Source organism: Anopheles bellator, chromosome 2 (assembly GCF_943735745.2).
Source record: "Anopheles bellator chromosome 2, idAnoBellAS_SP24_06.2, whole genome shotgun sequence".
NCBI lineage: Eukaryota > Metazoa > Arthropoda > Insecta > Diptera > Culicidae > Anopheles > Anopheles bellator.
In genome coordinates, this window is record NC_071286.1 from 73,734,540 (window position 1) to 73,750,831 (window position 16,292).

At 56.0% G+C, this 16,292-nt stretch overlaps 1 protein-coding gene across 1 annotated transcript in view; it reads left to right on the forward strand.

Annotated features, from left to right (window-relative positions):
* The first annotated feature begins 627 nt into the window (after window positions 1–627).
* Window positions 628–16,292, forward strand: part of LOC131208030 (muscle-specific protein 300 kDa) — a 67,981-nt gene continuing 52,316 nt past the window's right edge. Inside the window, exons 1-5 of the mRNA XM_058200672.1 lie at window positions 628–1,375; window positions 6,605–6,666; window positions 7,921–8,700; window positions 8,762–11,335; window positions 12,947–16,250. Coding sequence (XP_058056655.1) covers window positions 628–1,375; window positions 6,605–6,666; window positions 7,921–8,700; window positions 8,762–11,335; window positions 12,947–16,250 — 7,468 coding nt within the window. The remainder of the gene's footprint in view (window positions 1,376–6,604; window positions 6,667–7,920; window positions 8,701–8,761; window positions 11,336–12,946; window positions 16,251–16,292) is intronic.

A 16,292-nucleotide genomic window follows, 5' to 3' on the forward strand; every position in this document is an offset into this window, starting at 1 on the left:
TTAATTTTTATGACATTCTAGTGCTAGGGAGAATGTGCCAGACACAGAATTGCTGCTATTCGCGGTACTCGAAGCGTCTTCTGACAAGTCGTTTTTCACGCCTTTCTCAATCGTTTGATGTTGAAAATTTCTAATTTCAACCCACCGACCAGGGTGCAAGATGGCCCACCAAAGCTGTCCCCGTCCCCGTCAGAATGCAGGGTCGATCTGGTCATCGATCAACCGAGATCACCGAGCAATCGGTCCGGCTTCTCACTCGTTTCGTCCTCTCAGCGCCCAGCCCATTAATTTATGTATCCACCCTGTTTTTTCGCTGTTCTCCCCCGGTTCCGCTCCAAATGCGGTGTCATTACGCTTCTTTTTAACGGTTTTAAAAATATTCGTGACCACGTGAAGCGAAGCAACGTGACAAGGAATGATTGGTGCGCGCCGATCGTGCGCGGCAAGTGAATTAGCCAACGTTCGTGACGATCGCGCGTGCGAATGAAGTGAACTGTCGCGCAGTGGCCATTTAGTGTGCGTGTGTGTGCGTGTTTGTTTTTGTTAGAAAGTTGCCAAAGGCGTTTAAAGCCAAACCGAAAAGCCACAAGGCGCAGCGCGGCCAGTGGGCACTGAGTCCGGCAAACGATGTCCGGACCACCGAATATTAACAACAATCCGTTGCCTCCCGTCGCTGGGAGTGGCGGCGGTGGACGAGGAGGATGGTTGCGGACGCCGCCACCGACGTACTTCCGCTCTCCGTCGCCCTGGGTTCCGCCCGGGGTGGCCGCACCAAGACCGGCGGAAGTGCCTCGCGCTCCACCAACCGAGTTCGTCTATCAACATCCGAGCTCGCAGTACGTGGCCGACCGGGCAGTGCCTGCGTCGGTCCGATCCGCGGCGACCGGAACTCCGGCCTCGCAGGAGTTCCACCAGTTCCAGCGACCGATCCCGTCGGCCATGACACCGACTCACTTTGCGGCCACGGGGCCCGGCAGTGTCACAGCGTCTGCCGCACACGTCTATCGTCCCGTTTCTCCGGCCACGGCGGCACCCCCGTACCCTTATCCGCAGTTCTCGTCGGCCATGTCCCCCGTTTCGTCGCTTCCCCGGTCCATGACACCGCACAGTATCGGTAGCTACGGGGCGGACTACGGTCCGTATGGTGGTGGGCTGGCCCGGCCCGGTTCCACTCAAGGCTCGGTGTACGGTGGAGTCACCTATCACTACGGTCCACCCGTCGGGCACCCCGGGGACACACCACAGTCCCAGTACGTCATCTACGACTACGGTGGGGCCGAAGGCCCGTCGACGGCGGAGATTATTGCGGCCCAATCGCAGGACTACGTGGACGAGAAGTTGGCCGAATATCAGGCAACCATTATGCTGTTACAAGGTAGGTAGGAACACAACAAGGACACGAGGGAGCCCTCGCTAACGTGTCCTCCACATCCTTGACGTCAATGTCGGTGGCGGGTGGAATGAAAAATAACGATCGGAAACTTGACCTTACTCTCCGGGCACTTTTTCTTCGCGCCAAGCTGTCCATCAACCGGTCCCACAGCTGTCGTCGGATCGGGACGGGGCATTTTGCGCCGAACAGGATGAACTGATTGATGCTTTCGAATGCTATTTTCATCCCACACCCAAACTGGGGTAGGATGTCGAAATTTCAGCACTTTTTCGGGTCACAGAAAGATTTGGAGATTGTGCAATTTCCATTTTCTATTCGAGCTTCGATTTAATGATCAATTCACTCAACCGGTTAACCTTGAGCACCGACACCTCTGTTCCTGGTGGTGTTAATTCCCGATTTTTTTTTCACCACGCTGCTCAAAATGCACGAGTCAACAAAAAAGGAATCAATTCTGGAACTGCAATTTGCTTGGCCGTACGCCAGGCTATAATGCGCTCGCTTCGCTGCGGAACCTGTTTGTTTTGCGGTTTCGTGCTGGTGGTGCTGGTGCCCTATCGATGACCTCCCAGCTCGGTCATCATGACATCACCCCAACATGTTGCTAGAATGTTGTCCTGGACGCTCGCTCCGTTCGCTACGGTCACGACGATAATTCAACGGACGAGCCACCCGGTCGCCACAGAAAAAAACGGCAACGGCGATTGGACAATCTCTCGCGTTCGGCTTTCGTTTGGGAAGGCAATAGAAAAAAAAATGTGTCAGTAACGGATGGGGCCACTCGGTATCGACACGTTGATTAGAATGAAAGGATGTGCGCCAAAAATAGTCCCTAAACCGACCACAGACCACGGATATCGAAGGAAATCTAGCGAGCGCGATGCATAGCTGGTGCTTACCGCGTGCAGCGTCGTCACGGAAAATGTAGGTCACCGGCAAAGCCAAAACAAACGGGGTGATTGAGACGATGACGACATCGGCGGCCGAAAGCGAAAGTAAATACAAAACACGCGTTCGCTCGGCCCGCGACACGATGATGGCGCGAGTGAGTACGACGCAAAATGTAAACAAACCGAAGCGCCCGATGACAGCTGAGCGCCGAGAACGAGAGAGAGCGAGAGAGTTTTTATGCTTTATGCGAGAGCGATTCCGCGGCCGCTGTGTGCGAGTGTTTGTGAAGGGCCTCCCCCAGTTTTAATGTTATTCCATTTGTTGTGATCCGCTTCGTTCGCATCCGCCGCGATGATGGCCACTTTTGTTCCTTTTTTCCGTTGGCCCGTTGTCATGCGTAATAGCGCCGAATGACCGTGACTTGCCGCTCCGTTGGTTTGCGGCTAGACTACTTCGGTTGGCTGTCAAGTGAAAAGAGTGTTCCCCGTAATTGAGAGACCGACCGAGGAAATAATTGTGTGTAACCTGTGCACTTGTGAGGGGAACCAACAGTAGGGACCCCCGGTACAATGGGCAATTAATTTTGCACTCACCCATCAAACACGCTGGGCTGTTTCAGAGCGAAATGCGCACAAACATCGGCGAGTCCATCCAGGCTGGCTGTGCATAGTTACCACCGCAGTTCCTTGCGGCCATTGGAATGTGTGGTGCCAAACGAAACTCGATACGTCTCGAAATCGATGGTGCGATAGAAATAGTCCCCAAGAACAGGAAGGGGCTTCGATTACGTCAGGGTGCCCACATTGGTGTCGAGTGTGTCGCTTTCGTTGATGCTCGAAGTGCCGGTTTTAGCGGAGTTTTTAAGGCTACCGGATCACCAGCAGTGAGGCAGCAATTGTTGTAACACTTCTCCAGCTCGGCTGCTCTGTGGGGCCAGGTTTGCTAACAAACCGTTCAAATAGCGCCAGCAAATGCACAATGTTATTGAAATGCGTTGCGCTGAGAATCTTCTACGAAATCGACGGCATTCATCGACGGTATACAGTTGCAATTCACACACAGTAACCTGGAGCGGGACACGAGTGATTGGGTCGATCCCATAGCAACCCCACGTGTCTGATCGAGTGAGCCGTATGGCGGAGATCGATGATGTCAGAGTGATGCAAATAACTTTACAAACCCTCCACATGCCTGTTTTTTTCCAGAGAAAGAAGCTTTGTGCATCTTCGTCACATTTTTCTACGTCGTTCAAGAATCTTGGGACGCTGATGGCGTCCCAAGACATCGCAGAAGTGCGCAGCAATAATTTGGTTCCGAATCGAGTGGAAACTCCGTTGGTTCCCTGGCACAGTGCGACCTTTCAGCATTGTTGCACCATGCTCCGCGCTCCAGCGTGACACGCACACCACCGCGCACGCTGGAGCTTATCCAGTGACCTTCGGTTAATTTATCTCGTTGTGGGATAGCGGGGGGGAGCAACGGGTGGGCTCCGGTGGTCGGTTGGTCAACCGCATGGAGGGGACGGTGCGTCGCGGCCTCTCGAACGCCGTGGGGTCGTGTGACTCGTTCGCCTCACGCGGCACACGTTAGGTTTCGCGTAGCCGCCGTCGAAGTCGGATCACCGCGTGCGGTTGCGGCGACATAACACGAACGAAAAAAGTCAGCCAACGGCGGGTGCCCCTCTAGTGACCTCCAGCGAACCCCCCGTGGTTCGGCGAAGCAATTGCCACGTGCTCGCGCTGACTAGGTCATTTCCGGGCCAGAATTTGGCTATCGATTTTCTGTGAGTGAGCGTGCTTAATTCGAGCTGGTTTCGTGTTCGGTTACCATTTTCGTAGACGTTATCCTACAAAGTGCATAAGAGGAAGAACTATTGTTGGTCACCCTTCAGGTGGTCAAAAGTGAGGTCGGTCGTGTGAATAGCGTAGGGTTGCTCGCCTGTTTGCATGGAAATTAACATAAATTCGATTATCTAACCACGCAGTCGAAAGTGCTTCTGCTCTGCTGAATGTGGAGTGGCTGTGTATGTGTGCATGTGACGAGCCAATGTGTGAACAGAAGCCACTAAAAATTAGCGCCTTTGCAAAACTAACCACCACCAGAAGCAATGGAAAATGGATCAACGGCGGCATAACACTTGCTCTGGGGCTCGGGGACCATCCGAAGACACTAGCAAGCGTCGAAGGGTGGCGCAAGAAGACCGGCAGCACCAGCCGGTCTTCGACTCGTCCTCGGAAGATGACGAGGACAGTAATGCAGCAGTCAGTCTGCGGCATTATGACGAGGATAAAATCCTCTCTTTCACGGCCACCGCTGGGACACCGATTTCTCCGGCACGCCGCACACCGGCCCCATCGCCGGCCACAACGCCAACATCGGAGCACGGTTCTGGTGCGTTGCCGAAGGCCACAAACAGCCCGGCCTGGTACAGTGCGTACCGCAGTCAGATGGTCCATCGGATGATCGATGTCCAGCGGCAGTTCAATGCCAGCCTGAACGAGTACGATATACATATTCTCGAGAAGCGAGGTAAGCTCCCGATTTTATGTAAAAGTGAAATGAAACGTCACTCTGCCTACTTGATCGAACGAAACGCACAACGGAACCAGATCCGAGTGTGCTGTGAATTGTGCCAAAAAGTGAAGCAAGCAACGAAACAACAAAACCCACAGAACGCTGTCATGGGAAGCCGGCGAATGTGAAAACGCCGGTTCTGTTTCATGGGCCGCGCCTATGGTTATGCTGCAACGGACGGGACGTGGGCCGGTGAAAGGACTTTTTACAGGGCTAGCCACCGTCTGGATATGTTTCCGTGCGTCTCTGGAGCACACGGCATAAGGTTGTCAAGGATTTGTGGTGGGGAGTTTCACCGCGCCTAGACGGCGAGACCGTGGCGTCGAGTGTATCGATTATCGGTAAGCCGCCGGGTGGTTTTGCGGTGCAACCCCGACGTTTATCGCTTCTGGCGTATCTTTTCGAGTGCAAGCGCATGCGGCAACATTGGAACACTCCGGGGTACCGCTCCCTGGACCGCTAATCCCTGGGCCGCAGGGGCTGGGTTTTAAAAGAATGCCTCTGCTGAGCCCATATTGGTGCTTGTACCGCTTGTTTTCTTAGTTTTGTGTGCAGATCGCTGTTCGTTCCGCCCAGTTCTTTGCTGCGGAAACCGGTTCGCTTGCTTTTGTTGGCTCAAAAACTTGGTCATAAAAATGTTTCTCCCATTCGGGTGTCTGCTTCACGCGGCAGTTGCGTTTCAAACTTGTGCTGTGCCCGTGTGTGCATTTTCTAATTATGATTTCATTTTGCCACTTGTTTGAGTTACACTCAACGTACTAATCGGCGTTCGAGAGCTAACCATCTAATCAATAGCTAGAGCGTTGAGTGTGAACGAAACACTTCCCACCCGCCGGATCACCGAAGCGCCTAGGTGATCTGAAGTGGAGCTCCGATTTCTCGGGGATAAAATCAATGCGGCAATATGGCAACGTTGGTAGCGGTCGTCACTTGAGCCTCGAGGGGGCAATGAGGGGGCCAATTTACATACGCGTGTCGATGGATGGGGGCGGCCATACTTTGTAGTGGAGTCGCTCGAATGTTTGCATGGCAATAAAAACATGGCTTCCGCTCCCGTACGCTTTGATTATTCTGGGCGATCTCGTGGGTTACTAGCAAATGACTACTAACAATCAAACAGCACCACGTCATAGGACTCCGTCCTGTATCGATCGCCAATGCTGGCTGGGGCAAGAAAGACATGCTCCGAAAACGGTTTATAATGTTAACCCCATATTCGCACGCACCCATCGTAAATCCCGTTAATGACCGGTGCGCCCTGTAAACGATCGTTATTATCGTCGGGTGGTGGGTTTGTAACAAACTTGGTCTTCCGGTTGCAGGGCATCCCGATAAACAAAATTCTTTTGCGCCGGCGGCGTTTCTAAGGCCACATTCGCGCATTGGAATTGTTTCGGCATGAAATATCGATGGTAGCAATTATTTACTTTCTTCACCATGGCAACCGTGCCAAAGGGCGGTGGTTCCTGCGGTGCATCGGTTCCAAACAGCAGCACAGTTTGAGGTGTACCGTCGGGCGGAAGTGTTGTCGTAATCTGGGCATTGTGTAATCAGCAAGTGGTGAAAAATTACCAATTTTTAGAATGCGTTCATTTGTATAAGGTTTTGGTGGTGCTGGTGATGATAAGCGTCGTGTAAGATGAATGCCTGCTTGAGTCTCTTATGCTCGAATCTCTTCGCTTTCATATGAGTTCCCTTGAAATAGGACACTAATTTTACACTGTGCTCCATTGTTTCCATTTGCAGATGAACAAGAACGTGTACAGAAGAAAACTTTCGTTAATTGGATCAACTCATTTTTATGCAAGGTAAGTGGCGTATCCGTATCCGAGTGTCCGGAGCTAATCGATCGAAACGGCGCAGACAGATATCAAAGAAAGCACGGGGCAACACCCTAATGATATATTGCGCCCCCCCCCGGCTAGTAGGCTGATGGAAATTGGAACGAATGTGCGTTGCGAAAGGACGTCGCCTGCTTGAGTTGTAACGTTGTACGAATCCGACAGACTGTTAGGCACGAAAGAAGGTCCTTAGAAGGTTTGCCCGGTTCCTAGCGGTTAGGGAGTCGCACCCGACCTGTTGGGAGGTTATCGTTCACCACCGAACGAATGGCACGGGGATTCGGTTCATAAATTAGGTCAGGCCCCACTAGCAAACACACATCAGCCCCGCGTCCCCGCTCTGGTAGGGCTTTGTGTTAGCGCATTTGCTTCCGTTCGGATAGAACGAAAAAAAAAAACGAAATTGATAAACGGAAAGTTATGTGAACGCGGGTAACGGAACGGTGGTGAGTTCCGTGACATTCTTGAGCGAATCCGTTTCTTATTCGAAGGTGGGTGGGTTCGTGTAACATCGACTTCGGAGTACACGAAAAAAATCCGCAAACGAAATGAGTGAAAACTGATACGCGCAGCGACGGTTTATTGATTTTGATGCTTAGAGCGCCGCCCGTCTGCCCGTGGCTACTGTAGCCTTTTCAGAGTGTAACGTTTTCCGCTGACCGCTTTCGGCCAGCAGAATAAAATTTCTTCAAGGCGCGTTTGAAAACTGTAACTTTCGCGGCGGGTCCATTCAAACGCCAGCTTGTAGCCACGGTTTGAGTGGTCGTAAACGACGAACCCAGTGGCGCACAGGCCGAGCACACATTCTATGACCGCTGTTTTGAGTGAAACTTGTGAAGGAATCAGCTCGGCGTGCGTACGTTTGATACGGGTGCAAATGGCGCCGATGGGCACTTTGGGCAAAGAGATTAACCTTTAGTCGGAGGTGAAGTACCCAGAGAATGGTAGAAAACTTACGCGACGGTTTGGAAGTGTGCAAAATTTTGAGTACAGCGGGCAGCAACATGGCTCTCCAGTTAGCCAACCGTCGATTCGGTATTTTGTTTAAAGCAGAGACAACTGTGATGCGGCTCTGACAGTGAACGCGACTGTTGCGTTCACTTTTTGACAGGTCGTACAATTTGACAGATCTTGCACGTGCTTATATGCAAATGTTTCCGTTTGCGCATCTAGTAAACTGCGCGAGGCTTAATCTACTCTTGCTACTTTTCACCTTCGCAGCGTATCCCGCCACTGAAGGTCGAAGACCTGATCCTCGACCTTAAGGATGGCACCAAGCTGCTGGCCCTGCTGGAAGTGCTCTCGGGCGAGAAGCTGCCGATGGAAAAGGGGAAAGTTTTGCGAAGGCCCCACTTTCTAAGCAACATCAACACGGCGCTCCAGTTTCTGACCAGCAAACGCATCAAACTAGTCAACATCAATCCGTCGGACATTGTGGACGGGCGGCCGGCCGTGGTACTCGGCCTGATCTGGACGATCATCCTGTACTTCCAAATCGAGGAGAATAGCCGCATTTTGCACTATCTGAACGAAAACATCAGCGGATCGCTCAGTTCGCTCGCTAGCAGCAGTTCGGCCTCCAACATACCGAGCGCGGTTGGCAAACCGGCGGCTTACGGTGGGACCACAGCGAGTGCTGCCGTTGCGGTAGCCAGCGGCAAGGACATGCTGAAGCAGGGCCCCCGCAAGACGCTGCTTTCCTGGGTCAACAGTGCCTTGCCACCGTCTTCCGGGGTGGATGTGCGCGATTTTGGCGCCAGCTGGCGCGATGGCATCGCCTTTCTTGCCCTGATCGATGCCATCAAAACGAACGTCATCAATCTGGCGGAGCTGAAAAAGTTCAACAACCGCTACCGCCTGGATACGGCGTTCAACGTGGCCGAATCGGAACTGGGCATCGCCCGGCTGCTGGACGCGGAGGACGTGGACGTGAGCAGCCCGGACGAGAAGAGCATCATGACGTACGTCGCACAATTTCTGCACAAGTATCCGGATGTGAAGGTAACTGCTGTGCCGTGCTGTGGTTGGTTCCGTTTGCTAATGGTTCGCGTTTCTTTTGCAGAATATCAATTCGAAGAGTGACTCCGAGCGGGAATTGCTCGAGCTGCTCGAATGGCTCCGCCGTACGGTCCGGTACTACGATGGAATGCACGGCAAGTACCCGAACAACTACGGCATGTACGAGAGTGTGCTTGGCGAAAAGCTGGAGAAGCAAAACACCTACAAGAAGGTGAAGAGCATCAACGCGGCTAAGATGACGCCGGAGGTACAGGAGCTCAACAGTCTGTGGGGCCAGCTGGAGCGCCACATGGAGCAGTGGCTATGGTATCTGGACTGTGGGCTCCCCGATCAGCTGGGCATCGTCGGGCGTTGGCTTAGCAATGGCGAGAAGTTGCTGAACGATGACGATATCCCGGACAGCATGAACGAGGAGACGGCTTCGCTGATCAGCAAGAAGCTTGAGGCTCACAAGCAGTTCTTTGGCACGTACTACGAGGTGCTGGAGACGTTCAACGGACTGCAGACGAGCCCGCTGATGAAGAAGGTCCCACCGGGACAGTTGCAGATGATGGAGAAGCGCTTGCTGGACATCGAGCCGCGGGCCCGGCAGCGCCGCATCAAGCTCAAGTTCCTCGAGCACAAGTGTTGCCTGATTGCGTTCCTGAATCTGCTCGAGAACAAGATCAACGGGGTGAAGTACAGCAACGAGGAAGCGGTCCGGCAGTCGTTGGACCACCTGAAAAACTTTGTCACCCGCAACCGGATCATGCAGGAGTTCGAGAAAGCACTGATCGACATGCGGCAGGTGATCGAGGAGTACAAGATCGACGGTAACATCACGAAGAAGGAGATGTACGGTATCGACGTGTTTCTGCACGAGACCGAGGATCGCTGGAAGAACGTATCCTCTCGCCTGATCTGCACCGAGACGATGCTCGAGGACGTGCTGTCGCACTGGCAGCGCTGGCGGGAGTTGGCGCGTGAGCTGGAGTCGTGGCTGGCGCAGGCCCGCGATGCCTTGCAGGGAACGGAGGACGAGCGAATCGAGTTTTTCCAGAACGTTAGCGTGTACAAGGACAAGTTTGCTGCGCTGACGGACACGTACGGCATCCTGAAGTCAACCTGCGACCAGGAGGCGTGCTCGGCCCTGGAGCGCAAGTACGTTCAGCTGGCCGGGCAATGGGATGCCATTTTCCAGCACACCAAGCAGTACTTGCACGTGGGCGATCTGCTGCAACACCGGCAGCGGTTCAAGGCCGACGCCGGGCAGCTCAACGAGTGGATCCAGCGGGCCGAGGCGGCCCTCGGGCGTACCAATCTGCGCGAGGCGAGCGAGGTGCGCCGCTGCGAGACCGAGCTGAAGCAGATTGCGTGTGAAATCGAGCCGATGGAGGAGCTGTTCAAGTCCGTCAGCCGCAGCTTCCAGGCGCTGATTAAGGAGTACTCGCGCGACGAGGTGGACCGCATGATGGGCATGATGAAGCAGCAGAAGGAGGCGCTGGTACGAGTGCGGGCCCAGATCCCGCCCAAGTTGCATCTCTTCCACCAGCTGCTGACACAGCAGGAAGCCCTGGAGAGTGGCCAGCGCGAGATTGCCCAGTGGCTGGACGAGGCGGAGAATCTGCTCATCTCGTACGCGTTCAACAATGACCCGCAGCAGACGAAGGGCAACATGGCGAAGCATAAGGCCTTCTTTAGCCGCACACTCTACTACAAGGCGATGCTGGAGAGCAAGAACAACGTGTTCCAGAACCTGCTTAAGCTGACCGACACCGATCGGAGCGTCGACATGGCGGGTCCGGCCGGCAAGATGAAGCAGCTGAATGATCGCTTCCAGTACGTGATCGCCAGCGCGACCGACTGGGAGTGCAAGCTGCAGGAGAATCTGCGCGTCTGGGAGGCCTTCAGCGAGGCCAAGCAGCAGGCGGAAGCGTTCCTGAGGCAGGCCGAGGCTTACCAGCGGTCCGCGGTCCCCGTCGAGAAGGAGGCCGATGCCGAGGCGCAGCTGGAGTTCTTCAACGCCGCCGACCACCAGTCGAGCATCAACCGGCTCGAGCGCCACACGGAGGACCTGCTAAAGTATTTGCCGCCGGCCGAGCAGCAAGTGCTGATCGGCAGCGTGCAGGACGTGCAGCGCCAGTGGAGTGACGTGGTCCAGCAGATACCGGCGCACCTGCTGAAGCTCGAGTTCCGCGTGAACGAACTCACGTTCGTGGCGTGCGTCGGCGACATCGAGAAGGAGCTGAACGCCGAGGAGCAGGCTTTCAACTGCAACGACAACTTTGACGCCATCCTGGAGCGTAACCGGGACTTTTTTGCCAAGAGTGATCTGCAGCGCGTCGAGCAGGTGTTGGGCGCGATGGAGAAGCTCAGTTGCCTGTACCTGGAGAAGTCGGGCAACGAGCAGTCGCTGGCACCGAGGTACCAGCGGGCCAACGACACCTGGGTGGCGCTCTGCAAGCGGATCGACACCGTGCGCAACACGCTCCACAAGATCCCGGCCCAGTGGGACGCGTACCACGCGAAGTACGCCGAGATGAGCGACTGGATGGACCGGGTCGACGAGTCGCTGCGCCAGATCGTGACCGAGAAGCAGACGATGGAGGAGTTCGAGCAGGAGAAGGCCATCTTTCAGGTATGTGCCGACGGGTGCCGAGACTTTGAGACGATCGACCGTAACGCGGAGTGCCGTCATGTTCGTGACATTTGATCGTTGCCCTTGATATTTTAGACATTTTTCATTGATTCAATCTTTGACGCAAGTATGTGCTTCTCGTTCCTCGAAACCCGTGACTCGTTTTTAGCAACAAAATAGGATGCTTATATAGAGACCATCAGTCCATAGTTTCTTTTCCCAGCAAAAAGGGAGCATTCAAAGTCAAAGGCCAAGAATTGCAAAATTCTTTTATCGACTTCGCTTACAAAGGTATAAAGGTTTTTTGGTGGTTAGAAGAGGATCACCGTATGCTTATCAATTCGTTTTTGTGGTAATTCCTTAGGCCCGTTAGATTGAAAGCGTTGATCACGACCTCCATTTTCATAAGTTTTGAATATTTTATCAATTGTTGTCTCGTTTCAATTCGTTTTCAATCTGATGGGTTCTTTTATCATTAAAACGAATACTTATGACCATTTGACATCCTTCATCGGTTAGTTTGCAATAGTTCAAGTTATAATAACAGTCTATAATGCCTTATGAATTTGGCATCTCATCCTTTATTCTACATTGCAATATCTGCATTTCAATCACAGAAAGCAAACCGAAGGAATTAGTTGCGAAAAGCCGAATACTTCACGCAGCTTAAACGAAATTAAATCAACGTGTCGTCTAATGGCCATAATTTAGCTCTTAGAAAATTGCCCCGAGAGTCCTTTATTATGTCCTTTTTATGATGCAAGCTTGGTCCTCACGTCCGATTCATGGGCTCAGTGTTTGTAGGGACTTTGGATTTTAATGTATTGAGGCCAAAACTAAACGAAGCACATAAATGAGCCTCTCACTTGGCTACCAAATATTGTCTCATATTTTCACATATTCTCCAATGGTTCAGGTGATAAACTTTGTTTCGGTAGCCTTTCGGTAACTCAACTCTTCGCGTCCACAATGCTTTTTAGCATCATTCAGCTTAGCTTAGTAACATCTTAAATCAAAGAAAGGCGGTTTTAACGCATATTTCTTGAAAACGCTCTGATGCTATCCTTATTTTGCGAACCACGGCAAGCATTCGAAGCACATTTATTCCTTCGAACAAAGGACGAGGCATCGTTGTTCTGTTTTGGAGCGGACAGAACTGGTTGGCGACTCATTGAAAAGCTCGGTGTTCTACTCTCGGTGTTCGGAGTTTCCAAGACTAGTCTGGTCTAAGATTCTAAGATTTTTCTAAGATAAGATTTCGGAGATAAGATTTTGACAGACTGTTTCTGTCTCTGTCTGAGCCGCCCAACTAACTGACCTCCGAGTCAGAGAGTGACTTCATTTCTATTATGTCATTATTCAGTAAATGAGCAGCTGTTGTCACTGAAATCTTAAAAACTATTCAAAGTTCGTACATTTTGAGTTGAGACCCAGTTGAAGTAGTTTAAAATGCAAACAATAGATCCCCCTATATATTACTGTGAGGTCGGTTAAGGGACGTTGCGATCGTCCGAACTCCGAGCATCCCACCTCACACTCTCTCAAACTTTCTCCCTCTCTCTCTCTCTCTCTCTCTCTTACACTCTATCTCTTTCTTACTTCCTCTTCCAGAACATTTGCTCGGAGGCGGACGGGAAGCGGGAGGACATGAAGTGGCTGGTGAAGACACTGGACTTCCTGCTGGGCCACGCGGCGGAGGAGCAGGCGGCGGTGGAGCAGGAGCGGATCGAGCGGCTGATCGGGCGCTACAAGACGCTCATCCCGACGCTCGAGACAACGGTGGTGCGGACGGAGGTGTTTACGCGCTGCTACACGTACCGACGGGAGGCGCGTGAGATCTGCGCCCTACTCGGCCGCATCCGGGCGCAGGCGGACGGTGCTCCGCCCCCGGACAGCTACGAGCGCGCGGGTGCCCTGGTGGACGAGCAGCAGTTCTCGATCCGCGAGCTGGACACCCAGCGGGCGCACATCGTGCGGATGCTGCAGCGCGGCAAGGATCTGGCCCGCAACCCGGTGGCTCCCGCCTTCGTCGGTGCGGAGAGCGGTCGGCTGGAGGCGGCCTGGAACGAAGCGTACGGTGGAGCGGCCGAGCGATTGCGGGCGTTGCGTGGCGTGCAGCGCGTGTGGGGTGAGTTCCGGGAGCAGCGAAGCCAGATCGGTGGATTGCTGGGGACGGCCGAGCAGGAACTGCGCTCGGTGACCCCCCTGCAGACGGACCCGCGGGGCGTGGCGCAGGATCTGGAGGCGAAACGGCAGCTGGCGGTGAACCTGCGGCAGGCCTCGTCCAAGTCGCTGCTCCAGCTGCACGAGCTGTCCCGGGAGCTGGGCCAGTCGGTGGCGCCGACCGCTCGGCAAGCGCTCGAGCGGGAAGTGGCCGAACTGGAGCGACGTGTGGCCGCTACCGGTGACTTTGTGGAGGAACGCGTCGGTTACCTGGAGGAGTACAGCGATCGGTGGGCCGAGTACAAGCGGCGGCTGGACAGTCTGAAGGTGTGGGCTGCGGCGGAGTACCCGAGGTTGGTGGCGGCACTCAGGCAACCGACACTCGGGGCGGAAGAGCGCGTGGCCCGTGCCCAGCAGTTGGAAGGGGCTCTGACGGAGCGAATCCGGGCGCTGGACGCGCTGAATGCCGGTGCCGCCGACCTGGCCGCCAAGGAGGGCAACCTGGGCGAGATGAAGCGCTTGAAGGCGGAAGTGGTGCAGCTGCAGGGAACCTTCACGGAGCTACATCGCGCCGTGGACGGTGAGCGTGTGGCCGTGCGTGAGGAAGCGGATGCGTGGGACGCTTACGAGCGCGGTATGGCACCCGTCCGGGAGTGGGTGGAGCGAGTGAAGGGTGCCCCGGAGCTGGAGCCGCTCCGACCCGGAACGCTGCCGGAAGCTCGCGGCCACCAGGCGCGGCTGGAGACGTTCGTGGCGCAGTGCGATTCTATGGCGGGTGCGGTGCGGAGTGCGGCCGGGAGGTGCGAGAGTATCCGGTATGGAGTGCGGCCAGCGGAGGAGACCGAAAAGTACGCACGGTCGGTGGCCGGAGTGGGCGAGAGCGCGGCCCATCTCCTACGCAAGACGACGAAGCTGGTCGAGGGGTGGACCGCGCACGAGGAGGAGCTGCGGCGACTTGGCGCCTTCATTGCGGGAGCCGAAACGCGCCTCCAGGAACTGGCGCCACCATCACCGACCCCTCCACCATCGGTAGACCAACTGGAGCGGGGCGTGAAGGCGCTGAAGCAGTTCAGCAACGAGGTGGCGGAGCAGCAGGCGAAGCTGGTGGCGCAGGGGGCTGCATTCGATCAGATAGGGCGCGCGCTGTCGGAGGACGGGGCGCGACGAGGGCGAGAGCAGTTGCAGCGTGCCCAGGAGACGCTGGCGCGATTGGCGGAGGAGGCGCGGGGCCGTATCAGCGCAAGCTACGAGCGGATCGTGGAGCAGCAGGCGTTCGATGCGCAGCTGACCGAGTTCGCGGACTGGATGGACCAGCTGCGGGCGAGCATCGGGGAGCTGGAGCAGGGCACGACCCTCGACGAGGTGGACCTGGCGGCACAGAGTGTGGCTCGGTTGGTGCAGGCGCACGCTGACAAACGGGATGCATTTGGGGCGATCTACGCGCAAGTTAAACGGCAGAGCCTTGGGGGTGACGTGGCCGGTAACCGGCTGCTGGCGGAGACGTACAGTTCGCTGGCCAGCAACTACCAGGGGCTGGAGGCGACCCTGCTCCGATTGGCCGAGTTCCTGCGGCGGTGGTCGGAGTTGCGTGCGTGGCACGGAGCGACGCGGGACGCCCTGACGCATCTGCGGGAGCGCGTGGAGCGCAGCGAGGGCCCCCGCGGTGAGGACGAGCTGGGGGAGGCAAACCAAAGGCTGCTTGGACTGGCGACCAGCGTGGAGGAGTGGCGTGGGACAGCACTGGCGATGGAGCAGGAACCGTGCGTGGCGTTGCAGGATCGAGCGGGGCGCCCCGTCGGGCCCCTCGCGCTCGTCGCTGAGCTGGAGACGCGCCTGGCCGCACTCCGCTCGCTCGTAGACGGCAAACTGGGTGAGGTGGCCAGCGCACGGGAGCGGGTGGCTCGGCTGCGACAGACGGAACGCGAGCTCGGTGGCGCCCTGGAGATGGCCGCACGGGACCTGAAGGCGATCGTGGAGGCGGCGCGGCTGTCGACGCTCGACGAAGGACTCGCGGCACTGGCGGCACTGGACGAGCGGCTCGGGGAGCTGGGCGCGACGAAGGCGCAGGCCGCATACGAGGGTGACCTACTCCTCAAGCAGGACCTGGTGACGGATGGATCCGGCGGGGCGGACACTACACTCGATGCGAAGCTGGCCGACCTGCAGCAGGAGGCGGACGAGACGCGGCGCACGTTCCGGGCGGCGGTGGACCTGTACGCGGAACTCAACCGTTACCGGATGGCCCTCGCCAACGAACTGCGACCGGTGGAGGCACTGACCGGTACGGCGAGTGCGTGGCCACCCGCCTTCGACACGAAGGCGGCCCTCGTAGCGGCGCGGGACGAACTGCGGGGAGCGTCGGAGACGATGGCGCGCGGCGTGAAGCGCAGCTTGGACGCGGTGTCCGGGCGGGGGACGGAACTGGCGCGTCTCTTCCGCCCCTACAACGGCCCCGACTGTGACAACATCCTGGAGCAAGGACGAGCCGCGGCCACGCAATTCGCCGGGGCACTGGAGACGCTCGCGGAGCGGGGTACCGCCCTCGATCGACGGTTGGCGCTGTACGGGCGGGCGGAACCGCTGGCCGCTGAGCTGGAGGAATGGGCACGAGTCAAGTGCGAGCAGCTGGAGACGGGTGGACCAGCGGAAACGGAGGGTCGGATTGCCACGTACCGAGCGGAGCTGCCGGCGCAACTCACCCTGAAGGAAACGTTGGACGGGTTGCTGGCGGAAGCGCGACGGTTGAATGGTGGCGGCGGAAGCGCGACGGTTGAATGGTGGCGGCGGCAGCGGC